This window comes from Pleuronectes platessa, chromosome 1 (genome assembly GCF_947347685.1).
Source record: "Pleuronectes platessa chromosome 1, fPlePla1.1, whole genome shotgun sequence".
In the NCBI taxonomy this organism is placed as follows: Eukaryota; Metazoa; Chordata; class Actinopteri; order Pleuronectiformes; family Pleuronectidae; genus Pleuronectes; species Pleuronectes platessa.
Window position 1 is genome coordinate 8,159,954 of NC_070626.1, and position 27,378 is coordinate 8,187,331.

At 40.4% G+C, this 27,378-nt stretch overlaps 1 protein-coding gene across 1 annotated transcript in view; it reads left to right on the plus strand.

The window, feature by feature from the left end:
- ntrk3b (neurotrophic tyrosine kinase, receptor, type 3b) overlaps positions 1 to 27,378 on the plus strand; it is a 167,064-nt gene that overhangs the window by 71,607 nt on the left and 68,079 nt on the right. Inside the window, 7 exon segments of the mRNA XM_053428471.1 lie at positions 5,539 to 5,693; positions 6,053 to 6,195; positions 7,725 to 7,866; positions 12,674 to 12,979; positions 13,508 to 13,522; positions 16,677 to 16,729; positions 18,721 to 18,823. Coding sequence (XP_053284446.1) covers positions 5,539 to 5,693; positions 6,053 to 6,195; positions 7,725 to 7,866; positions 12,674 to 12,979; positions 13,508 to 13,522; positions 16,677 to 16,729; positions 18,721 to 18,823 — 917 coding nt within the window.

The window sequence follows — 27,378 nt, forward strand, 5'->3', positions numbered from 1 at the left end:
TTTGGGAATTTATCTGAATTCTGTAATTTTAAAGCTACAAAATATTATGTTTTTCTGATATGACATGGCTCAAGCAGTTACAACAAAAAGGGACAGGGATGGAATGGAGAAAACTAATGAAACCAAAAAGTAACCAGAACTGTAAAAAAACAACCACCAGTGCACTATGTAACACTCCTCAGCTACAGCATGGCCAAATAGTACCAAGTACCAAAAAAAAAATTCTTGAACCTGCCTGTTACTTTTCCTTTGGGACATTGGAGCCCTTATGCACCTTGGAGCAAGGCATTTGACCCCTGATTAAACTACGAGGTTAGTCAGATTTGTTGTTACACTTGACAGCTCATGTGTGAAAGTGTGTATATATTTACATAAACCAGTATAACAAACAAAACAGCAGCTCTCAAAGCACCTATCTTCTAATAATATCCCCACATTTTCAGAAGAGTCCATACAGCAACATTAGTCTGTGAAGAAAAACAAAACAATTGTTGAGCTGCTGCTCACATTGTCCATTTTTGCGACCTGGAGCCTTCCCTGACCTGACTCTGGTGCCTCGCGCCTCTACATGATTGCAGTGCAGGTGGTGTTGTCGATAAGCCAAAGTCAGGTCTGGCTTTTCAGACAAATTATGCGGTAGAGGTTTAAAGGGTGGGGGGAACACTCAGGCAGTGAGAGAGCCTGCTGGGACACTAACTGGCCAAGTGGCTGCAACCTTACAGAAAAACTATCATGGGACAAACAGTGATTTATTTATTCCAACGTGATACAGCATGACAATGATGGCGGCTGTCCAGCAGCAACCAGGAGTGTGGCGAAGCGATGATACACACTTTGTGCGGCTTGGTAGAAGCAACTGTTTGCAAATTCAGCCGGATCAGTGGAAAATGCTTCTGCTGTAATAGCTCTTGCTGAAAAGAAGAGTATTACGTTTGACATTGGTTGAGTCAACTCTCCATTTTTTCTGCATTTATTTCCCCTGATTGATTTACACCATTGTATCTTGAAACTCTTATCTCTCTAACTCCTGCTGTACAATAAACAGTGTGCATCATTTCATGTTACTGACAAGGGACGAGCAACAGTGCAGCGGGCCCTGATAACTTAATGTTCATTGCTTTGTCCCCTCATTCAGTCCAATGCCTATGCATAGATATCCGACTGTCAATCAGCTGCTTCAGGACACTGGAAGCCAATCTAATAACATGACAGCTGGATAATCTCTATTTTGCATGATACCAATCCTGAGAGTTCTGGCCACCCTGTTGGATTGAAGTTATATTATCACTTTTCTTAGTTCATGTTAAAGGCAGTCTTTATTAACTGCAGTTTACACAAAGTTGACTGATGCCAGGTTAAAGTGCATTACAATGGTTAGGTCTAAAAGATATCAAACCATGGATGACCTTTTATAAATCTACAGAGGAAAAGAATGACCTGATCTCGGTCAGCTGAGTCAAAGCAACACAGGAGCACTTGGTTCTGTTCCTCTTGATGAGAAGAGAGATTGTTAAAGCTTCTAGAATCGGGGCCATGGAGATAATTATAATGACTTATGTTTAATTTGAGCAAGGCAGAACATAGTGAAAGAGACATTAGTGGCATTCGGCACATAGTGGATGCACCAGTCGTGATCAGGCACTTTAATTCAAAGTAACTCACATTATAATCTTATCACAGCTAATGGAATACTCGTCAGTAATTGTTACATCTGATAAATATGCTATTCAATCCCTTCCTTACATAGTTGTCTCGTGTTTTTCAGTCATTGAAGGTGAGAATAAAATCAAAATAAACCTACAAACCACTTTTTCAAATTTTATGTAGAGTGGTCACGAGAGATCCATCTATACAGTTTCTTAATGAAGATAATTGTGGAGTTTGATGAACATGCTTTGACAATATAGGTACAGGAACAATCCCTGTCTGGTGGAGGGTTTAGTAGGCAGTCAGATGACAAATATTCCAGGCATATACAGTGGATCCACAATTTAATTTTCTATTATTAAATATGCATTAACATGTGGACGTGCTGGATTTTCATAGAAGTGATGTGACAGACAGGAAGAAAAAATAACCCCTCTTTTCTGCTGAATTACCATAAATCCAGGCCTCACAGGAAGCACAACCTACAGTCACACAGATCAGTGGAACAGTGGTAGAGAAAAAAAAATCCAAGTAAGGCAATTTATTAAGCACACAGGATTTGAAAAGCGAAAATAATTCCTGACAACAGTATAAGGAGAGGAAGCAGCGCATTCAAGCTGAGATCAAAGCACACAAGCAACAATGCAGAATGTAGCTTATCGTTGCTTGTGATCCGCGTCTCCTCAGCCAAAGCACCTGTGTGTACATTTCCCAGAAAAACAGCCTCCGGTGGTGATCATTACCTCTCCTCGGGAGTAGTGGGGTGGATCGTTAGCCAGCTTCAAGGAAACATCATGCTGTTAGCTCTCTCCATCTGGGGTCACACTGCTGTTTGCTTTTGTTCTTTTCTAAGTCTAATCTGCTCTCCTTCACACATTTATCAACTTCCACCTGTCAGTTTGCTATTTTTTCTTTTGTTGTCTTATTGCTCGTTTAAATGGTAAAACTTGAAAATTGCCACTGCGATGTTCAGACCTGGCACGTGGTTAACACACAGTGATGCAGCTTCCTTATCCTGCTTTTTCCAGCTTATTTTCAGTATCTATATACAGCAGCATGTTGGAACCTATGAGCTCTGCCCAGAGCAACATGGGGTAATGTATGGAGGTTGAGGTTTTTATTAACAATTACCATAATTACAGTACAAATGAAAAAAAGAAGCCTAGTCTGCCCTGCTCTGCCGAGCTTTGATCCCTGGTGCTTTGACTTTCTTAGCGCTAAATTAAATTATTCTCATAGGCATGCAGGGAGCTATCTGGCTGAGGAAAGAGCTCCCGTTGTATTTTTTTAAATCATAATATATCATGGGATATGTTTTCCTAATGGGAAATTAAGACATGTGACATTGTCAGACATTAAGTTGGCAGTTCTTAGTGAGGATGATGTCTGTTTTAACAGGAAATTCATCATTTCATCATTAGACCTTCATTGAACCTTCATGTTCGTTCATAAAAAATATATAAATATATTGTGAGATTCTGAATAATGCAGTATTCAGTATTGGTATATAAGTTAAAATGTATTCCATCATTGCATCTTCATAAATTAATTGCTACCAATCATGAATAAAATGAATAGGGTTGTAATTAAAGAAAATCTAATTTGGATGATTATGTATGTTGTGACTGTTAGCTTGATGAATAAGTGGTCATATAATGAATGCGGCTCTAACAACAGTATCAGAAGCAGGGAGCACCTGATAATAAGTGAGATCTACCTGCGGGAATCTATTCTCATTACTTCATATGTGGACGTAGCCCATACATTATTCATGCTTTCTGCAATATCTTATTGACCTCTGTCAAGGACATTTGGACAGGCATTCATCTTGACAAAATTGGTCAATCACAGCCTCCAAATTGGACATATGCAAAATGCAGAGGTGGCACGCCATGTTGAATAATGTGATTGTGTGGTGCACACTACTGTGTCAGGATAAAATGTATGCACAGAGGAGCCTCATGATACCTGTCTGCTGCTAATACAGCTGCAAGCCTGAACACGGCTTTGACCTTCGACCTCCTCACATTTGAATGCCACGATGCAGACGTTCATTTTTTTCCCTGTTGTCTGTTGACTTGAATAAATTCAACTAGAATATGATGACACATATCATTGGAGACTGTCATACAGTGATTTGAGCAGTCACTGTCATTAGATGGAAGATTTTCATCACCGACATTGTTAATTATATTATGATTGGGGACTCGTGGAGACTGTTTTGGGTTGAGAGTGTTATCAGTTTGCTGCTTTTCCTGCAGCAGATGTTTCCTCCGGTTCGGTCGCTAATGAAGAAGATTAAGTGTGTGCACAGCTTTGACAAAGCAGCTGGCTGAAGTTCATTTTACATCCAAAGATTGTAGCATTAAAGCTTTTCCTGTGAATATATCACTCTTTCCTGACACTCCTGTCATTAAGTTTGATCATTCAAAGATGATTAACCATAAAATGGTATGTATTCCGAATTTCTGATGGGGTATGTCTCTTGTTTTAGGAAATTGGTCACAATTGATTTGATGAAGAAAGAACTGGATTGAATATGTGTGGCCATGTATCTTTCACCGTAAACAAGACATGCAGCTCCCTAAAAATGTAACCACACTTTGCGGTGATGAAAGCTGCTGTGATTGGTCGATCTGGTTGCATGTCTAGTCCAGTGTTTCTCGTTGAAACGACAGGCAACTGACCCTCGTGCTTCAGTCAACTCCAACCTGATCTATTTAGTGTCAGCCTCTGCTGTTTGTAATACACGTACAATGGCATAGTAACCTTACTTGCAACTAGTGTTTGGTGTTGTATCGAATAGCGACAAAGACGTACAAGTGCACAGCTGTAAATGCTCATCACGTTGTTGGCCACATGTGAAGGTTAAGGTGGAAACTCTACCTGCCTACACAGAGTGTAAAAATGAGGCTTTTATCTAAAACTAACAGATATTATTCTTTGTTTAGGTTAAAAAGCAGTATCCTTGTTGTTCTTAGTTGCATGTATTATATTTGAAACTCAAAGATGATGCAATCAAAAGCCAATGTCTGTCATATTTGCCAGAAACATGACCAAAATGGTGGGTTATTTTTTTTTTACAAAGATTCACAGGAATGGCAGAGATCTGAACTTCTGAAGACTTTTTGTCAAAGTGAATTTCGAAAGTGAACCCCAAGTCTTCAATAACACATCTGATTAAAGGCCGGGTAATACAACTGAATCAGTGAACAAGTTACACAAAACCTGCAGCTGTGCTTATGTTTAGCTTGTTCTTCTACTGGTCTTTGTCGGATGCGATCAGCTTTCACTCCCGGGTCAAATGACTCTGCAGTGGACACAGGTTTCAATCCAGGTCATCATGGCAGAGATAGACACGTGACATGTGGCTGAAGCCGTTGATATGTCGAGGTGAGAGAGCACCTCAGTTTTTGTGATGTTGAACATGACATACCACGGAAAATGCTGAAAGGCAAAGTCCTTCCCTGGCATTTGGAAAGGAGTCAATCCCTATTTTGTTTTAGTGGGTTTACCTGGTTTACCCTATAGCCGATAATTTGAGTGTAAAAGAGCTGCAATTTTAATTTGACAAATCAATTTGTTGGTGTTGCTGAAGAAAAACAACAGTATGCGGCCTCAGTCATCAGTCATCATGGTTGTTGCCTTCGGTAGACTGTTCTTTCTTATTCTGATATTTTCATTGTTTTTTATGCTTTTGTTGTTTACGTAGCCGAGGAGAGAAACAGACGTATCGTTTTGCTGTAGTTACGTCACTGCCTGTACTGTTTGTGTGTGTTCTCCAGATAATGGTTTGGTGCCCCTTTGCAGCTTGTATCCTAAGGTGTCTGGCCAGTCTGCCTGTTGTTGCTTTTGTTGTTGACTCTTTGACTCTGTCTTTTGTTTTTAAAGGCGTCTGGATGGTGTGGTGTTCGACTGCGGTTGTGATATCCGCTGGATCCAGCTGTGGCAGCAGAGAGGGGAGGCCGGGCTCCACACGCAGCAGCTGTCCTGCAGGAACGGAGCCTCAAAGATGCGGCTGCACAGCATGTACATCCACAACTGTGGTAAGGGATAGAGGGGGGTTGATCTGCTTTTAAAAGGGGGAAAAGAAGCGAAAACAACAAGGTGTGGGGCGGCGGAGGAGAGGGGAAAAAGTGAAAGGTGAAGCAGGTGGGCTAAGAAGACGGGAAACACAGGAGGGAGAAGGGAGGGTTAAAGGTGAACTAGAAAAAGAGACGAGAAGGGGGATGAGTTGAGGCGGGAAGAGGAGGAGGTGTGACAGAGTTCAGAGGGTGAATCTGATTTGAGAAGCTGTGTGTTGATTCCGACAGAGGCTGTAGACTTATTATCTCCTGTTGGTGACTCATCCCTGTGACATTTAATGTGTGTTTGTCTGTGCGTGTGTGTGTCTGTGTGTTTGCAGACTTGCCCGAGATCAGTGTGAGCCACAGCAGTGTGTTGGTGATGGAGGGCGACAATGTGACGGTGAGCTGCAATGGATCTGGATCTCCGCTGCCTGAAGTGGACTGGACTGTCAGCGGCTTGAACTCCATCAACACACACCTGGTCAGAATCTCACACACACAAACACCTGGTTGCTCAGAGATTCTCAGAATTTAACCTTGCCATAACATCTTAAAAAAACTAGAATAACACTCAGTAGAGTGAAGACCTCCACTTAAGCCCAACAGTCCCCTTAAATCCAATCAAGCTGCACCAAACTGCAGACACTTACACATTACTATAGACATTAGGCCCCTAAATATGCTTCATTTATTCCATCAAGATCTCTGAATTATTCCCTGGGAAATCAGTGAAAATGTAAAAAAAAAAGAAAGTCCTTTCTCACAATGTAAAAGAAAGTGAAAATTCCTGGATTTGCCCCATGGTCCAGCGCCATGTCCAATCATATGTTCCATGGAAATTCTTTCCACATACAAACAAATGAATAAAGAGAGAGGGGTGTAAACATAACCTCCTTGGTGGAGGTGACAACAACAAAGGACCCTGAAACTTTGGTAACTCCACATCAGATTATTATAGTTAAATGCCTTTTTCTTAAGGTTGGTATTTGTCGTTAACTTATATTTCAGTTAATTGGACGATTCAACTTTACTGTAGTTGTGATTGTGTGTATATTGGCTCTATATTGTTCGTAATCTGGATAATAAATAACAGAACTGTTTTTCTCTTATTTCTTCTAAAATGTATTACATTTGCCTGAAAATGTGTTTAGATCACAGTTTCACTTTACTCCTGATTGCATTAATTGTGAATTTAGTCCCAATTTAACCTGCGCTGAGTCCGGTTTGGACCCTGAGTCTTTTTTCAACAAGCTTTAATGTGTTTAAAAAACCCAAACTTTGGGCTGAAAATCCCCAATCAAGCTGTATAGCTTATTCACATGCTGAGAACAACTTGGCTGTATAGATGACCATGGTGACCTACCACTGTTCAAACTACATCAGCCTTGTGTGAGTGAGAGACAAGGGTTGAACCCACAGTGAGCTAGCAAACCCACTAATCTCCCCCCCCCCCCCCCCAGAGTCAGGCCCCAGGGACGTCACAGCAATAACAACAGCAGAGATAAACAGCGCTGAGAGGAGAACAGCAGTTTCTGAAATTGCCATGTGGCTGTATTTGTCATCGGTGTCTTTAATGCTCGCTGTGACTATAGAGATGAAAGTTACCTCAGCCTCGGGCTCGATGTTTTGCGGTAGACAGATATTGTAGCTCATGGGGATGAGTAAAGTGCTGGGGAACCTGGCCAGCTACAGGCAAAGAGGGAAATGTAAGGCTTCCTGAAGGTGTAAAGGTGTAAATTTGTGATAAAACGTATCAATTATCTCTCTTTACATGCTCGGCCATTAGTAGACAGACCAGACTAAATCTTTGAAGTAATTAATTCCAATGGATAAAGTGTACTCCCTCACTGTATTCTGTCTCTTGCCACAGGAGTCTAACCAATAAATAATTCACTGAAGTTTTAATTAAGTAATTAAAGATTTAAACCTGCAATACAAGTGTATGCGCTGCACAGTACATCATCCGCATACCTAAACATCTCTCTGTGGCTGCTCCTCCTCTGTCCACAGTCCAATGTGTACTGGCCCAACATCCACTCCATCAACCTGACTCTGTTCAACATCAGCCGAGACGACAACAACTTCCAGCTGACCTGCATCGCAGAGAACGTGGTGGGGATGACCAACTCCTCCATTCAGCTCAACGTACAGTGTGAGTTGGATTTTTTCCTGTGATCAAATCTTTGAGGAATGTTTGTTTCATTCACTTGAGAAGTGAGGGGAAGACTGTGTTCAGGCCTTTGGTGGACATAGTAGCTCACAGCCAGAGACGGACATTTTAATCCTCGAGGATTTTCTTGATCCCTGCATTCTGCCATCTTGTTCCTTGCAATTATAAATTATGAGAAAACACTCTTACACTCTCATAAAATGTGTAAAACTGTGCTTTCACATTCAGAGTTTGTGTTATGTGAGGGTGAGTATGTTCACATAAAACATTTGCTTATTCGCACTGATTTGTTAAGTAAATCTAAATTGCAAATCTATTTATGTTTATTATATCATACGGTTTGATATCATCAGGACAACCATCACAAGCCTCTTTAATTCAGTTAAGTTATCATCTATGAAATGAAATAAATAAAATAATAGAAGTAGGATTTTTTTAATAAACCATCTAGAAAATCTTTAGTTGTAAACTATACAAATAATGAATTACATTATTAGAATTCCTATTATTGACAAGGGCTCAATCATTTTTTTTTAATTTTGATGTTAATAAAACAGAAATTCCCTCGGACCCAAGACAATTACGCCAACTGACATTTATTCAACTTATTGCTGCTCACCTGCTTCTTCAGTTGGGAGTATAGGGTAGGTTCATTGAGGGATCAGGAGGCGGGGCTGCTGAGCCTGAAGCCTCATCTGTTGTTACCAGACAGAGGCAGGAACAAATGTTGTTTTCTTGTATTTAGTATGAATAGATCACTAAGTGTTTGTCTGCATTGATTAAATATTGACTAAAACAGGAGTGAATTGTACACACATCATTTCCTGTGAAGATATTGAGTAATTCCTGTCCGCCAATCAAGAACAACACCTGCATGTCTTTGTAAAGACTTGGGTGACATGATGACACTTTCTCTTCTTTTCTTTCCATTTCCCTTTTTGCTATGGGAATGCAGATTTTTCTTTAGAACCATTTCATGTAAGGCTCTTTGGATGTTATTCAGAGAAAATAATATAAATATATCTTCATAGTAAATTAAACATTTTATCAAAGATGATCAATTATAATTTTTATTTAATAAATATATATTTTAACACGAAAAATAAATAATTCCATACTAAAAACGATGACCTAATGTTTCAATACATTTTACGGTCCAGGCTTTGCACTATGTCTTCAACTGGACACCAAGCAGGCAGGCAGTAAGGACCAATAAGTGAAGAAAAAAGTTCTGGATAAAATACACTAACTTTGAGATGGGGAGGTTTCATTATGATCGCTTGGAGCCAAGAAGACTCTGTGATTGTCTTTTGCATGAGAAGACTTTCACAGCATCTTTAATGGACTGAAATATATCTTGCATTAAAGCCAGTGACAGTGTAAGAGAATAATTTACAACAGGGAAAAAATCTCCTTTATCAGGCAGAAGAGACAAATCATGCAGGTACATTTGGAATGCAATGAGGTGTTGCACAGTTACAAACCAAGTGAAATTGATGTAGCCAATTAACAAGGATATACCCTGCGGCCCACAGGAAAGTGTGGCCTTGATTGGAGCAAAAAGAGAAAAGGCCAAAAGATAAATCCCTCAACAAAGATAAGGCAATGATTTGATACCATCCACATTCCTCTGAATATCCACACCATGAATTATATTACATGCTGTATATCAGTTCTTATGTAAGTTCACCCTGTGGATTGGCAATAGGCAGATATGGGACACACTGCATTCAAAGCCAATATTTATCAAAGGTGGCAGACATTATTCTCTTTTAAGGAAGCTCGCTGTCGTGAGGCACAATCTATTGTGGCTGTTTGCGATTCATCCTGCCACAGGACGGGGGAGATTTGTCACCGACTCAAACAGGAGCAGAGCTGCTAAGGACCATGCCAGAATGACTGATAGACTTTGCGACATCTAGGCTTCAGGGCTTCCTCCGCACGGACACCATCAATGTACATCTCCGGGCTTTTCTTTTTTTCTGTTGACACTCTCTGCTGGTGCTGCAAATTGACTTATTAATTTTTCACCACATGCTCTGATGGTAATTACATTTCCTCCCCTGTGCAGCCTATTGTCTCTGGAAATGTCATAAAATAGCTTAAACTGCTGCTCTGATTAGGGAGTCATCTGATTGACAGCGAAATTACCAGCCGTCAAGTAACGTTCTCTGCATTCAAAGATGAGTTCCCTTTTTTCAGAGAAACTGTAATTAGCCACGATGCAAATTCTGCCGGCCCTTTGTTCAGCTGCAGTGTGGAACAATAGCAGCTCTACAGCGACGTGGATTCATATGTTACCATATAGTTTACTGTTGGACAAGCAAGGTGTAGCACTCTGTGAAGAACATGGCACAAGCTAACACCTGGGTTAGTAGTTCTGTTCCCTAGGTAGCTTCAGGGGGTAGAACACGGAATTAACTCTAATTATAACTAATTAGTAAGGAAATTATCCCCCCTGGGACCCTGAATATAACTTACGCTTCTTGCAGGTTAAAATCTTAATCACGATTTGGTTCAGCCCAGAGGGAATACGTGGCCCATGAAATGCTTAGCCTCCCCTCCCACTGCCAGCCGTGGTGTTTTATCTCCAGAACATGTCATTTGAAATTTGCCACCAATGTTACCACTTGATAACATTGCACAACTGGCCTTGTATTCAGTGTTCTCACTGATCAAAGGCATGTAGTTATCAAAGCTTGTCATCTGTATGAGCGCCACGAGGACGCCATGTTGTTATAGACCAGAATGGAGCACTGTAATGACTTGTATTGTACAGAGTGAGACTGGGCTGACAGCTTTGCTGAGGGGAAAATGGATCGGTCCTTAACTGTCCATCAACGAGAGAATTTTGTGTTTCTCTCTTTTTTCTCCCTCTCCTTCTTTATAGGCTCCACGGCTAGAACCACCCTCGCGTCCTCCTCCGCTCTTATGTCTGCCTTTTTTCGCTTTCTTCCTGCACACGCCCCTACACCAACATGTTCACACATCCACATGCCGTAGCCTTTAGTTCAGTTGAATGACTTTATTGTCACTATTGTCTGGCAGGAACAATATCGCCGAAGCAATTTATGAAATGACAGCTTCACCGATAAATAGATTATTCATGTCCTCAGTGGACGATCATTTGCTTTGAAAACATAAGCGCTAGCTGCTATACATGTAATGACCAGTGTTGTAACTGACAGTTACATTTATTTAATAATTTTAACTCAATCAATCACAGTTTATCAATGTTGAAACCACATAGTAAAATAGAATGACACTCAATAAAGCAAATACCTCCGCTAGACTACATTTAAATTCATTACATCTGTTTATATAATATCAGGCCCCCAAAGACATCATCATCCACATCCATGAATTCTTTGAAAGCGATAAAATGTGAAATAAATGGAATATGCCCCTGATCCAGATCTACTGCCAAATGTTAGGAATTCTTTGTTTTTCTGATTATTCCTGCAGTTATTTTTGCCTGGTCCTGCTAACTAAGAAATGGATAAACAATCACCATCAAAACAAAACCTCTGTGGTTGAGGTAACAAGGAGTTTAATACCAGATATGAACCGCCATTCAGGAAGACAAAGGCCAACAGAGGGGATGTCCACAATCTTGATCCAACTAAAATATCTCTACGACTATTCAATGAATTGACGTTGATCTTTCTGTGTACATTAATAGTTCCCAGAGGATAACACCTATCCTCTGGGATTTTACATATTCAGTAATATATTCAGGATATATAAATATATAGGCCTATATATCTACTTCTATCAGATTGGTTGGAACTAGATAATGTACAGACATGAATGTGATCATTAAATACTTTTTAATTAATAAATGACTAAACAAAAACCTCTACTTCACCTCTTGGTTAAATTCTAATCAAGAAACATGCACTGTTTAGTAGCACACTGAAGGAGACTACAGGTGGGGATTCTTTGGGACAGCTGCAGAGGTATCTGAACGACCACTTAACCACACACATACAACTCCAGATATCGAGTTATATAAAAAGGATGGCTTACACATGTTGGAAATTGCAGGCTTTAATGAGTGTGTCTCTGTGTGTTTGTGTATGTAGGTGGATATCTAGGTTTGGTGGGGCACGGCTGATATGTAGAACAGACACAGCGAGAGCGACTGCCAGATTAAATCTGCCTGCCAAATATTTCCTTTTGATGATGAAGCTGCAAAAGTGACTCATGCAAAGACAAATTAGCAGATCAATTGTTTATGAAACGTATCTGATGGTTTTAAAGTGATAAATTGCCTCGTAGCTTGGCGTCATTGAGGATTCAGAGGTGTGTTGCATTATGTCAGGAAAGTGAGGCCCCGTGCTTGTTTATGCACAGAAGATTCCTCCATGTGTTTGAAGCAGGAGGAGTCCCTCTATCCGTTTGCTTCTCCATCTCTTGCAGTGCTGCAATTTGCAACGCACAGTAAAAGGCTCATTGCCACTCCCAGGCAAGAAACCTAAGTCCTAAATGTCATCTTTCCTGGAACAAATCAAAACAGCTTTGTGTTTAGTCTGCCGCTGCATTTATTAGGTTGTTCAGAAAAATTAGTAAAGGTTTTCACCAGCCTGAGGGTGGTGGAACCTTCTCAACACATAAAGGTCTTTATACTTCACCTTATGTTTAACACAAAAACCGACAACAGGTTCTTTGAGGGGAGAAGAAAGGACTGTGACTTAGAGCTGCTCATTCTATTCTTCCCCTTGTGCTCTTCATGCCAAACATGTATGTGTCTATTTAATGACCTGGTTTCCTCCCTTCCTCACTGCAGTTCCTCCAGTGATCCTGAGACTGGCTGAGCCAGAGCAACGCCTCCACACCTGCATCGAGTTCACGGTTCGGGGTTACCCCCACCCCAAACTACGCTGGTTCTACAAGCAGAAGGAGGTAATGCAGAACGACTACATTCGGACTGAGATGGACTTCTACCAGGACTATCTGGAGGGCTGTCTGACCTTCCAGAACCCAACTCACATCAACAACGGCAACTACACCCTGGAGGCCAGTAACCCACTGGGAACGGTCACAAAGACAGTGTATGGTCACTTCCTAATGGAGCCAGGCATCATTGACGAAGGTGAGTGGAATATTCCTTCTTGGTCGGTCTTCCTCATGGTACCTGTGTTTAATGAGTGATGCACAGTTGACAACATGATCATAATAGAGTATACTAATTGGTATAAAGTAATTCATACAAAGTTTACTAACACATTTTGCCTGGATATCCCATGGATATCCTTTGGGAATGAGCATCACCATCAGAACAAGGCCTCGACCACTTGGATTTCTTGTTTTCACTTCCTGGTGTGTGAATTAAAGGTTCTGTTCTTGGTGGAAGAACTATTGGGGGCTTTTAGTTTTTATTAAAAAGCTTGCTTCACAAGCTGCAGGTTGTGCTGCTGATCCCTTCTGGCTGGATAGCTGCCAGGGTTCATTCACAGTTCAGTCAGGTTGATTGTTCGCCAGCAGTTCATCCTCAGTTCACAGGGAGGAGAATAAAACCCACAAAGACTCACAAATTTCTCCCCATGGTCAATATTCCAAGGTTAATACCTTTCGTCAATTTATTGACATAGTGTGACTTTCTCTGTCTTCTCTTTTGCAGACGTAGTGGAACTAGGTGAGTGTTTCAATTTTCAACTTTAAACCTGATATTTTCATTTGATTTGTTTGGTGTCGTTAAGCAAACATAGAGAAACGCATCAATGTTGGTCGACTATTATGGGCTCAGATCATTGTTTCGCCCCCAAAATGGTATGGGCTCTTTCCTATAGTTGTAAATGAAGCCTTGTTAACTAGAGATTGAGTGCTGACTTTTACGCACAACAATTGTATTTTTCTATTCAAATGTTTTCTATAGCCCACATTTCAGCTACAAACATGAATTTCTCATGCAGATTCATTTTAAAGGTTACAGAGGCTGATATTCGAGTTTGGATGGTAAAAATCTTTCGACCCCTTTTAGAGGCCATTGCTTAACTGTGGTGGAGTATTAGGGCTATTTAAAGGGATAAAAATTGAGATCTCAAGAATAAAGTCAAATTGTAAGAGAATTAAGACTCTTTGCTGATTATTTGTATAAAAAAAATCTGTTTCCTTTATTCTAATAAAGCAATATGACTAGTTATTTGACAACTTAATATATCTATATTATTAGAATGTTTTGATATTTTTCAAACGACATTTTAATTCTCCTAATATTACAACTTTCCTCTTATTTACATATTTGTTTATTAAAAAATCTCCAATTTCTTTTACCATGGCCCTAATACTCCATCATAACCATCACAACCACAACAATGGAGAAATTTGTTCCTTTTGTGCTGCAGTCAATGCTGCTGCTAAGTTTTGATTTCAAAGCTTTGCTAAACATAATGAACGTGTGGTACACAGCTTTGGTCAAGGGCACACCAGGCTGCTGAGAGAGAGGGGACAGTATTCCCCTTCCATGCTTGGATTATGCTCCCTAGTCAGGATTTAAACTGGCAGCCTTTTAGTCAAAACCTGCTTTTTTGAGTCTGTCGGGGTGAGGCTGAGTCTTTAAACTAAATAATACATTATTCCTCATACACGCTTGTGTCATGTTGCTGTTCATTCTAGTTTTAAAACCAGCGGCAGCTACTCAGTGGCTTCTGCTTTTCTACAATTCACCAGACACTTTGCTGCCTTTTTGGGGATATGAGGGAGATTTCCTGCTTCAGATGATGCTGAAGCGATGCCCTGCTTTACCTTCAGACAAATAATGTACACTCTCATAGTGAGAAAGCCTCCTACGACCACAGTCTGCTACTGCTGGTTGGCACCTGAAGACGTCAAAACTCAAGCAGCATCCTGTAAGGATGACCCTGATCAGGGCCACAAGTGGAACCTGGTCTGATAATATCCTTGTTCTTTATACTACACCCTCTTTTATTTCTTATATTAAAATAATAAGAAATGAAAGAATTATGAAAAATCAATTAAAATCAAATTAAATTCAGACAGAGAGAGACAAAAATAGGTTAGTTAGGCTGCTTCCCCAACACTAACTCACTGACCTCAGTGAAAACAAGCTGGCTTCCCACCTCATTTGCTGGTGATGTGCGAACGTTTGTGAGGCAGTAAGTGCTGTCATATTGTGGGAATGGGGCTTTGGCCCACACTCACACTGCATTGTAAATCTCTGGGTGTGATGCATGGCTTGGCCTCAGGCTGTTGTGACTGCCTCGATGTTGATGGCTCTTACAAAGTGGGCCGGTCTGATCTCTGCCCTTCATCAGAGTCTTCTCTCATCTCTATATGAGGCAATTTTTCTCATCAGCCATGGATTATAAAGCTGCAGCATGGCCAGGGACAGAGATGGATGGACACTGACTGTGTAGCGAGCTGCATTAGGCAGGCAATGACTCTATGTTGCCACACATACACAGACACACACAGCCTTGCAGGCTTACAGTGTCAGGGAGCGAGGAAGGTGAGGGAGAGGTGTTTAGGTGATGAGAGTGTGAAACATTATAGCTGTGGTGTGTGAGGGAGTCCAGCAGTGGAAGGGAGACTGACGTGCCGACCGATGCTAATGCTGCTGAGGAGAGAGGAGGGCAGAGGGAGGAGAGGACAGAGGGATGGAGGCCGGGGGGGAGGGACAGAGATGGTAGTTAGGGCACACACACTCACACACAGAGTCATGCACTTTAGTGTACTGTGTGTGTCAGAGCCAGTGGCAGCCAGTCTACCATGTGCTCATTAATTTGCCCACAATTAGTCTCTGATGTCCTGGCTGGAGGCCTCAGAGTAGAGTTTCCCTCACACCAGCTCATTTGGTTTCGTGGCTCTGCCTCCGTCCTCTTCTCCTTACACTCCTCAGACCTCTGAGCTTTACCAAAGCCTCTTGTTTGTCTGGGTGTGACGTGCATTTTAACATCAACAAATTAGTCTGAATGGACTTTCAGATTTATGGCTACTCAGGACTGAATTTTGGGGGAGATTTTTTAGATGTCATGTTTGATTAAGTTCATTGGATTTTTCAGCTGATTTAATTTTACCTAATTCAGCACTTGGTGCTCTGGGCTTTATACCCTTCTTTTATTTGTCTCTGCTTGTATAATTGTGTTATGTTCTAAAACTACTTGTTTTCATTATTCTGTGCCTTTGTGTGTGTGCAAGCATGAGCATGCATTTGTGCAATTGAAATGCAAATCCACAATCTCTTTTCTTGTACTTATATTTGAGACTTGAGTCTAGGTGAAACTGGATGGTAAATTTCAGATGCCCGGTCGGCTCTTGTGACAGGTGTCAGACTTTAGTGTGCGTTTAAGGCGGCGCAGACTTTTAAAAGCCTCATAAAAATGCTCAGTTCATCAACATTGTCTCAAGCTGTTATGGCACAGCTGTTGAAGTCAATCCACTTCAAGAGACCAATAGCAGTGAGCCCTAGCACAAAATACTGGAATGATACTGAAAATATGCTTTCATCATACACACTAAAGAGCACAGCATGTGATCTTTTATGGCCTGTTAAGCTGTGCATTTACCTGTGTAATTGTTATACTTGTTTAATGTGATAATCGGTGCGTAAACACATTCATACCATAGTAGACCAAAAAGTGCATCCACAGTATGGTTTTCATATCACAGCAAATGACAAATCACAACATTAAGAAATCTTACCACAAGATAATATAAAACGTTCACAGTTCTTCCTTATTTACTGTAATTACTCGAATGTGTACCACAGCCATTACAGATATCCTATTTTCCACAGCAACTGATGGCTGTTTTGTGTTTGTGTGTTGCAGTTACAACGCCATCAGGTAGTGACTCAAGTCGACCAGACGAAGATACATTCGGGGTGAGTTATCTCCTTAACAATGTTGTTGAAACGGACACTAAAGATGTTACCCCTGGACTCATCAGAGAGCTGCTGTGTGTTCCAGACCAAACCCCACACTGCTTTTTATTTGTCAAAGGACCCTTGTAGAGTTTTGTACTGCGTGTTGACATGCAGCGCCCAGGCACAAACACTACAACACAGCAAACAATATTAAAGTCATTTGTCATAGTTGAATGTTTGGACACTGATGATGATGGTGATGGTAACAAGTTCCTGCAGGGAGTGATGCTGTTTTAAAATGCTACGTACCTTGTGGATTCTAAACAGTTTCTAAAACCAGTGCTGCTGAGTTGAGACAGAGATGTGGTCAGTGGGCTTAGTGAATGTAGGTATATACGTGTAGTATGTCGTAATAGTAGAAGCTCTGCTGTTATTAACAACAATAATAATGACAGCAGTCACTGAGATCTGACAGTTGTCTTGTTCATGGCTGTTTTAAGACAGAGCTTAGCGGGATACAGAAATGGAACTGAGCCATGATAAATGTTAAGAATCAAACCTGTGTAGTGCTCATTATGCAGAAGCAGTGACACTGAAAATGTTAACACCTACCTCATTGTAATTTGCAGTGGCTGAAACTTCCTGTTTAACAGTTCAACGTCCCACCCCTTATAGTTCAGTGCTACCTTTAAATGGACACTAATATTAATGTTATATAAATGATATATACTTATAATAAAGCTATATTTGGCTTCAGCAGGCCACAGAGGCGAGCAGTTTTGTAAGCCAGCGGGTGTGTAACTTAATGTAATAAATTTAAGGCAAAAAAGTCATGTCAGAGATTTTAGATGACTTGTTTACAAGAGGTAGCATGCGCAACAAGATAGTATGCTAAAAGACTGGACGAACTAATGTGTTTAGCAGACATCAGTGTTAGGATTATTCTAATTTCTGAAAGTATACAGAAAATAATACCACACATCTTGTAAATATAAGACACAAAAGATTTACCATGAGAATTTTTTTTTAAACTTCCCAAACTCAGCTTTGTCAGCTAATGAACTGCATCTTAAACCTCAGGAGTAGTGTCCTGTTAATACCCTAGGCAGCAAGCTAATTAGCTGGATATGCTAACGACTGCAGCATAGAACAGGTCCAATATCTTTTTTCTCAAAGATGGTTTCTGTCATTTTAGGTAGTTCTTATCAAACTGATGTTTGTTATAATGCATTTTTTTTCTGGTAAGTTAGCTTTGAATTAATGAATTGATGAAAGAACATTTTGATTTCACTATTAACAATTGAGACTGATTCAAGAACGGTTGAATGTATGTATTGTTCGCGTGACCATGCTACGTCGGCTCCAAATGTGCAAGATTGTCTTTACTTCTTTAGGATGTTTAGAGATATAATCACTAATACATTTGTTTGGCAGTTTAACACGATTTGTATTTATAACATTATTCATATATTCAAAATGTTCCATATTCTATTTGATAAATGAACAGTTTCCCCTTTAATAAATGTGCAATAAATCTCACAACTTGCAGGTGAAGATGAGAAGAAAACTGCACTGTGTAGACTGAAAAAATAGCAGCTGTCTTGCTTTTCATTCTGTACTGTTTATTTTTAAAGATCCAGATTGATAGAGTTTAGATAAGAAATAACTGTTTGAAATGAGGATGATAAGCCAGATGCAGCAGCTTCTTCAGAGTCACATCACACACACAACTTTAAAGTAACTGCTGCACTTTTTTCCCAAACAGCACTGAGAGTAAAGCGGACTATAGATGAGGATCACATTTAAATTACATGCTGTCAACTGGAACACATTACAGCCAGACGGCTGTTTAACTTTTTTATCCAGAGAAAGAGAAGGGAAAAAACATAGTAGACACAGTTTAATGGATTCAACTCTTATTTGCAGTATTTAAGGTGATCAAAAATGAGGCAAAGATTATGAGGCGCCGTCTCTGCCTGAGTCTGACACAGTCTTTTTGTCCCTCCCAGGTTTCCATCGCCGTTGGTTTGGCGGGCTTTGCCTGTGTCCTTCTCCTCGTCCTCTTTGTTCTCATCAACAAATACGGCCGACGCTCCAAATTCGGTATGAAAGGTAAGACTACGCAAATAGTCTGATGGGCAGACAGGCAGCTTTGCTTTTTGCCTTTCTGCCAGTTGCGTCATTTTGTTGAATCCATTCCATCAGTTAATCTCTATAAAACCTTTGTTCACTGGAAAACGTACATGCAGCTAATCTACAAGTCCTGAGTAAACCCTTCTTCATCTTCTAATGTTCCAAAGGAGTCATTCTGCATGTTTACTGAAGAAAACTACACTTGAGTAATTCTCAAGTGTCCCCCCCCACATGCTGCACATGGTTGAGTCCTGCCAAAGGACATCCATTTGCAATTAGCCATTCACATGCACATATATAGACAGCTGGATCAATACTTAAGGACTGAGTGCATGCAAACAAGGTCTATGCACTGTACATACACCTCATATATTCCCTGTGTCTACTATGTGGAGCAATTTCAGAAGGGATCCTGAATTAATTAGTGGACTCTGCACTGTCGATCATGCTGAGGGATTCAATAGGATTAATACGGCTTTTGTGCGTGCTGAGCTTTGGTTTTGGGCCGGTCCCAGTTTTTGCTGATGTCTCTGGTGTTGGTGTTGTTCGAGGAGGTAAAAGCTGTTGTAGCGCTGATCTACAAACAGATGAGGAGAGGACGGCAGCGGCTCAGGTGCTGAGGTTCAGGTTCAAGTGTTTGTATCAGTTGGCAGACCGAGTGGTGGCATCTGCTTGTGTTTGCTTGTTTGTGTTGGGCGTGTTTGTTTGCTGCTCACAAAACATACAGTACATCCTCTGCCCGTCTCTGTTAATATTTGGGAAATGTAAATAATATAATCGCATTTAGAACAAAGTAAGTCTTCTTTCGATAAATGAGAAAGAGAATAGCGACAAAAATAACATGTTTGATGGTAGGTCTAAAAAACCACTTGCACGTACTAAAAATGTATGTGGTTTGAATATGTACTTTATGTTGTAAAATAAAAAATAAAATATATTTCCAGTATACATTTAACAGTTCGCAAATTCAGATAGAAATTACCCACAAACTAAAATGTGTTAAATCAAGTCAAAAACTTGTTTAGTTGCTCTGATATCTTCGGTTAAGTCTGATCCCAAAATTCCTATCAAAACATAAAGGATGGACGGCATATGAATTATCCATCTGAATTTGCGAAGCCTAAAATAGAAATATGAAGTTTTTTTAATTCTATTACTCTGAGGAGACTATTGAGAATTGTGCAAAGTGAAAATTGAGAAATTTCATTTTAAGAGAAAGTTAAAACATCAAGTATTCATTTGAAAATGCCATAATTAGTTTTGAATGATTAACAAACACCCGCACGCTAACCCTAATCAAAACATAGTTCTGACCAATTCTGAGCAATCCACAGTCACAGTGACCAGTCACCATGGGAAAGTCTAGATATAGTCAAAACACACCCTGACCACCCCCCCACCGCACCACCCCTATTCGGTCCCCTGCTACGTCTGAGCCCTTGACCATAAGTGTAAAGTAGCATTAGCTACCGACACCTCTTCATAGCTACTTTAAAGGATAAGCGTTTGTTACTTACCTCAGTTAAGAACTCTCCACTGTAATTATTTAGGAGGTGGCAATTATTGCATTGGACTAAAGCTGCCTCTAAACAAGAATAAGTCTTATAGTTAATTAGGCTTTGCAGTCGTGTTTGTAGTGTCACGACATTGTCAGATGTCACAACGAATTCAAGCACCGATAACAAACTACCCCGACAGACAGGAAACAAAAGTCACAAATCCGGATTATAAACAAACCGAAAAGATAATAACAACAAAATGATGTAAACAAAAGCCCACACACTGCACAAAACGTATTAGAAATCCTTGACGTGAAGAGACTGTAACCCCCTGTTTTTTGTATGTATGTGATAAGAATTAATGAGTGTCATAACTGTTTACTAATGGTGCATCTACTCTCCTAAAACAACCCTTAGTGTCGTGAAGCACCAAAATCAGGTGGATAGCAATGCATTTTACAAGTGTTTGAATATTTATAGTATCCGCCCACATCTGAGAGTCAAGTGAGGAAATTCACATTTGAATTGTTTATTAATGCAACAGAAAATAATAAGATTCATCACTCCTCTCAGATCTGACAGTCTTCCAGACCCTTGCAGGGTGTGTATGGTAGATGATTGTAGAGACTGATTATTGTTAAGCCACATACAAAATAGATTAGTCTGAAACTAGAGGAAATATGCTTCAGCTGCGAGCTCAGTCCCTGGGCAGGTGAAGGAAACAATAAACCAGAGAGCAGGACCTAACATCACCACTACAGATAACACAACATCCTGTTCATAACCACAGACACACAGACATAAACATACAATAACACAATTCATAAGAAGCAAACACAAAACAGAATTTAAACATCATTATCTTTCTATTCACATGAATGGAGCCCTGCAGCTCGAGCTTTCAGAACCAGCTTAAAACATTGCTCCATTTGCTTTTGCGATTTTTATTTAATTCACAGTCCTGCTAATGCACCATCTGAGAATCGATATGAGTCTCAGTGTAAAACTTTGTGTTACAGCCCTGCCTTATATTTACACCTACTATCAAATACAAGCGGGCACTGCTTAATAGTGCTGGCTGCTTTCAGAGCTTAGCATGTTTTAATGGTCACTGTTACTTTAGGAGTCAACTCTTAGCACAAGGATGCTTGAAATGCAGTTTCAGCTCTCTCCAAGCAGCAGCGCTGAAGAAGGTAATATGTCTCCCTGATGACAAGGTCCAAAGTTTTCTCGGACAGTGTAGGGACTTTTGGGGGAACTTGTATTGCATTGCAGGGCTATCTCACATTCTACTGCAAAGTGCACCACTCCATACAATATGTAGAGATTCGCCGCTTGGCTGAAGGGCACCTCAGTGTTTTCTGTCGAGAGACAAAATAGCATTTCTCATACATTTTGATGCACCCTTGCTAGGTAACTAACTGTTTTACACATGACTGTAATAGCTCAGGAAAACAGAAACACATTGAAGGTTGAGCATATCACCACACTGAGTACATTCCACTGCTAATGTGTTTTTTCAGCTTTTACATAAAGACCAGTGTTAGGTGGAGAATCAGCTGCATCCTATAATGTGAGGGAGGAAGATATGATTCTGCCTTTGGCATGTTCTGCCTTATTGTCACTGTAATGATCAGCTTATTGTCGTTGGGTCATGATTACCAAATAAGAGGCATCAGTTTTAGTTCTGCCATGTTTTCATCCTTTCGTTCTCCATCTCCAGTCTGCAGATACCTGCTCCAGTTCACTTTAAATTAGAGATGCCTCTCTCCTCTGTCACTGTCAGGGATTGAAAGAATAAAAGACCTAAAGAAAGGTGATGTCAGTGTCGACACTCTTTCAAGACCTCACGCTGCTCTGTACAAAGGCCTGATTTGCCGTGTGTGTGTGTGTGTCTGAGAGAGAGACAGAGAGAGAGAGTTTTCTCCTCCCACTCTTGTTCTGGAGAATCAGCCTGAAGAAGTCATTACCTTTGGATGGAGCCATAATGGATTTTCGCTCCACTAAATCACTGGGGCTCTTTTGGTTGTTGGGGTTTGAGCACCGACCGTTTCTGGGCATCCAATAAAAATTCTGTTTATATTTTTTTTCTTTGGTCTGGTCAGACTTGTGCATGTGCGTGTGTGCGTGTTTGAGTCACATTCAATTGATTTGCTTGCCTTTCAGGTTTATTCACAGGCCGCCTTGCATTTACAACTCTGAGTGATACACTGCTCCTCTGTTTATGTGCTTTAAGTTGTGGTTTTATGAAAGATACCTGTCTACATGTGTGTATAAATATATATATATATATATATATTGTGTGCGTGTGTGTGTGTGTCTGTGGCTGAGGGGATAGAGCGGTTATCCTCTAACCAGATGTGGTTTGATCCCAGTCTTCCCCCTCTGCATGCCGAATTGTCCTTGGGCAAGATAGTGAACCCCGAAGTGCCCCTCATGGAAAAAGGGCTGTCCATTAATGCACAGCATGAATGAGTGTGTGAATGGGTGAATGGCAATAACCTGAACTGTAAAGCACCATCAAGACTGGAAATGCGATATCTAAATACAGAGCATTTATACATAGAAACATCTATAGATAAACTGTCGCTCTGATCAATATGGCCGACTTACCTCCAGCAACAAAATCTTGCAGCACAAGCAGTGGCCCCTCCATTCACATAGTGATTCACACCATTGGTTTTTGAAATATCTTTCACACACATCTTGGTCAGCGGGGAATCAATGATGCTTCTTTAGAAAAAGACACACAGCATGTCAGTAATGAGTACTAGGCTCCCCTCTTACGTTGTGGTAGAAAATCACCCCACCTCTGCAGCTGTAAGTGCAGCCAATGCAAAACAAAATGTTTATCATTTGCGATCAGGCCTATTGGGTGCACTAGCTATTTTCAGAACGGGTGAAGTAGACCTGACTTATAAAACTGTAATCGACTTCGAAAAACAGAAAGAAAAACTCTGTAAAACCTAAAATAATCTCATAAATATTTTTGTCATCATTACAAAACAGCATCTCACGCCGTCCTGAATGTTGGAAATAAAACCATTTTGAACTAATTCTGAGGATCCCAGTAGGGCTTGGGAATCAGTGCCACATTTTGCATATTTCTGGGTCTCTTCCACAATGGAGGTTGGCAGCTGCTGAGTGTTTACATAAGGAGCAGATGATGCGGGCACTATTTTTGGCCACATTTCACTACAGAGTTTTGACTGAGAATATATATTTAACAGAAGCACGCAGAGGTAACAAGTCAGGAGGAACAGACAAACGATGGAAGAAACTGAGGACATTAATGTAAGGAAAGAAAAACAGTGTTATTTAACCCATTAAGACCTAAGGCACAAAATAGAAACAAACTCTATAACAAAAATGACCTTCTAAAACTTTATAAAACTCTTCTTTCTCCCACTCTTCAAAGATGTCTCTTTCAGACTTTTTGCAGGTGAAGAAATTTAACAAATAATGAAACGACAGTATATTTTGCATAATGCATATTGCTTTTCCTGTAAGGATTTCTGTAAATCACAATGTATTTCGTGAGTTGCATGTCATAAAATACGTGCACACGTCACAGCAGGCTCTGAGGGAAAAGCATGCAAACATCGCTTCGTGTTTTAAAAGTATTTACACACTTGTTGCATCAGGTCTAAATGGGTTCATTCAATAAAACTTAGTTATGAATTGTTATATTCAGTTTATGACATATCTCATCCACACAGCTTTCATATACACTTACTTTGGGGGGATGTTTCTGTTTCCGTAGATAAAGTGAAAAAAGTTTTTATTTTCAGCTACTGCTTGTTGCAGCTTTCAATTTAGCTTTATAAGAGAAGATGCTCAGGGTTGTGTGAGTAAAACACGAGCTGCTCCTGAGGTGCATTTAGGCAACAAACAGCTTAAAAGCTTAAAGTCTGTCACATGGGCCACTAACGGTGGGCGAGAGCTAAAGATTATGCTACTGAGCAAAGTGAAGACACAGTCTGCAGCTTAATCGGTTCATTGAAAAAATAATTCTGGGTCAGTTTTAATGCAGCAGCTATGAGACCATGTTTTGTTAATAACTGCAACAGCAAAGTGATTTGGATTCCATTTCCTCTCCGTGCCTCTGACTGACTATTTCTCCATACAAATGGTGCCTGAGTCTCATGGGTATCATGTCTTTAAGCCCTGAGAGAGCGATGGACATATCGTTAAGTTTGTCTTTAAAAGGGATCGAGACAAACTGGGGGAAGCTTTGTTGATCGTGTGTAACTAGCCAATGAATCCACAAAAATGATTGACAAAATAAATCAATATGTAATTAATGTTTTTCAGCAAAAATGCCAAGGTAAACTCAATGTGGTTGACTGGAGTTTTGGAGTTGGAAATTGTGCCAATTTTCCACTTGTGCGTGGGCCACATTGGATAGGTTAGCCACATGTTAGCATCGTCTGTCTTTTTATTTCCGTTCACATGTTATCAGGTTAGAGTGGCCACACTGCCTAAATGATGCGTGCCAGAAAGATCTTTTCTCCGTGTTCACAGCAAAACAGACATTAAAAAATACCCTTCATACCAGTTTCACTGTCTATATCTGTCTATTATGTCACAAACATACATTTTGCAACACTTCCTGTACCCGCTTCAAAGTAAAAGCAACGTTTCTGTTGACTGAATCCATTCAATTGTTAAGGTTTTTTAGCCTTATTGCTGGACCGCATTACTCTACTTTAATTCAAGGACACACTCCCTGTGTGGACAACTGCCACCTGCTGGACGCAGCAGATCAGCGACGCAGCCGCCACGCGTTGCACACACACCCAGTGTGGATCAGGACTTACTCATATTTATGAAATGCATAATTATACTTTTCGCACTCGCACCAACCTCCCATGATAAACAGACTTTCAGGGTTTTCCAGTGTGTGTGTGTGTGTGTGTGTGTGTGTGTGTGTGTGTTCTGGATAAATAACACTCAAATCTGGCCCTGAGTCTTTAACCCTATTAATACTATGAGGTTGGGAATGCTGAGCAAGCAAATGACTGACCCTTAAAAGCTGAGACGCCAAGAAGTCAGGGTCAGATGAAGCAGAGTCGGAGGGGTCAGGCAGCAGACTACCTGTGAGTCAAGGTGAGCACTGACACTGTTCACACTCAGATTTAGCCATTTGGCCGATTAGTTTACACTACTACTACTCAAAGTGCACAGGCTCAGTGCTCAGTAGTGCATGTTGTGAGAAATGCACTTGTGACAGATGTCAGACTTCCCCCCCATTAAAACTTTTGAGTTAATCAGCATAGACAGTAGTCAGGTTTCCAGACACCCAGATGGAGATGTAGGTAATGCCCACCAACACAGTGACACATACACCTAGACGGACACACACACACAAACCATACCCTGCGGCAGCCAGCTATAGCCTCTGTGATCCAGGCATGTGTGTCAGGTCGGCTTACCCTCCTCTCCGCTACATTACCTGAACCAGGCCTGGGGATGATCAGTGCTCGAACGCACACACACACACACACGCACACACACACACATGGAAAACACGCACACTACAACATTTACTGCATCACTGCCCCCCTTGGACTCCGGTGGCCAGAGTGAGCTGTGCTGCCAAGCAGTGAGACACGGCTGTCTAAAGACAGACAGACAGACAGATACTCTTGTTAAGGGTCTGTAAGAGTGTCAAGCTAATTTTCCAAAAAATCTATTAAACTCAGTTTATCCTAAATGTGGACCTGCTAAAGAAACTGAGTCCATTCAACATATCTTTCATTAAATGGAATGAGAAGTCACCAGACACACTTACACAGACATCAATATTTAACATTTGTTTTTAAATTATTTCTGGAATAGGGTCATACTCAGAATAAGCAGTAATCGAATTAGTGGATAATTCCGACCTTAGTCACATTATGCAAGAATATATATACTCACATTAAATTCTGGCTGGGCGAAATGACCTACAATTACTATCACGTTAAGTAATCCCTTCAGTACTGTATGGGTCCTAATATCTTCTGATTAGTGTTGCCGTTTGTTTAAGTGCAAAGTTAGAGCAGGTCAGGGGGAAGTGGGGGGGGGGGGATGAAAGGCGACCGGTCTAAATGTGCATCTGCCCTGATCGTGAAACTGTGGCTGTAATCATTTTGCAGCTGTTTCCACCTCTTATTGAAAACGAGTCAACAGTTTCCTCTCCTGTGGCCGCCTCAGTTTCCCTGTTGTGCTCCGACACTCCCCTCATCTCTTTAAGCTTCGATCATAGACTGTATATAAAGAAGGACATGTTGTCCCTGATGTCAACCGTTGGTTTCTGAAGAGTGAGGCAAAGAGGAGGAGCTGAATGAAGACTGACAACTGAGCCACTCCCACACAGGTCACAGATATGTGAAGTCATACATGTGTCAGGTTAACTCTTTCACAGACTTTTACATACAAATGAAAGTTTATTTCATCAGATTATAATCACTTCACTGCAGCTTAGAAAGTAGGTGGTGGCCATCAGCCTCAGGTTCTCTCTGTGACTGTCTATTCTAGTAAAGTTTCATGTGACAAACAAATACATTATTCTGCATCTTCACTTATTTAACACACAAATGAATGATTCAGTAGTCTGGTTAAGATGAACGATGTAAAGACTGAATGTAACCGACAAGTTTATTTTTCACTGTAACACGTTACAACACATCAACACCAATACTCTGAATATTTTGCTTTATGAGATGTTAAGCTTCTTAAACAGCTGCCCTAAAAATGAAGATGTGACGTTTAATATTCACATTTCGATCACAATAAATCTGTGTGAGTATGAATTGAATATTTTACAATTAATTTGTCTAAACATCATAATTGGATGTCTAATTTAGAATATGGTCAGATTATTGGTGTCCAGTCAATGTATGATGCCATATGTTTTTTACCGTATTTGAGTATAATTCCTGGTACTCCTATGTTATGCTACTTTATATTTAAAATTCACACCTTTCCTGATGGGAAAGATTTAATTTGTATTAATAACAGATAGCTTGCCCGAAACAATGTGCAAAATCT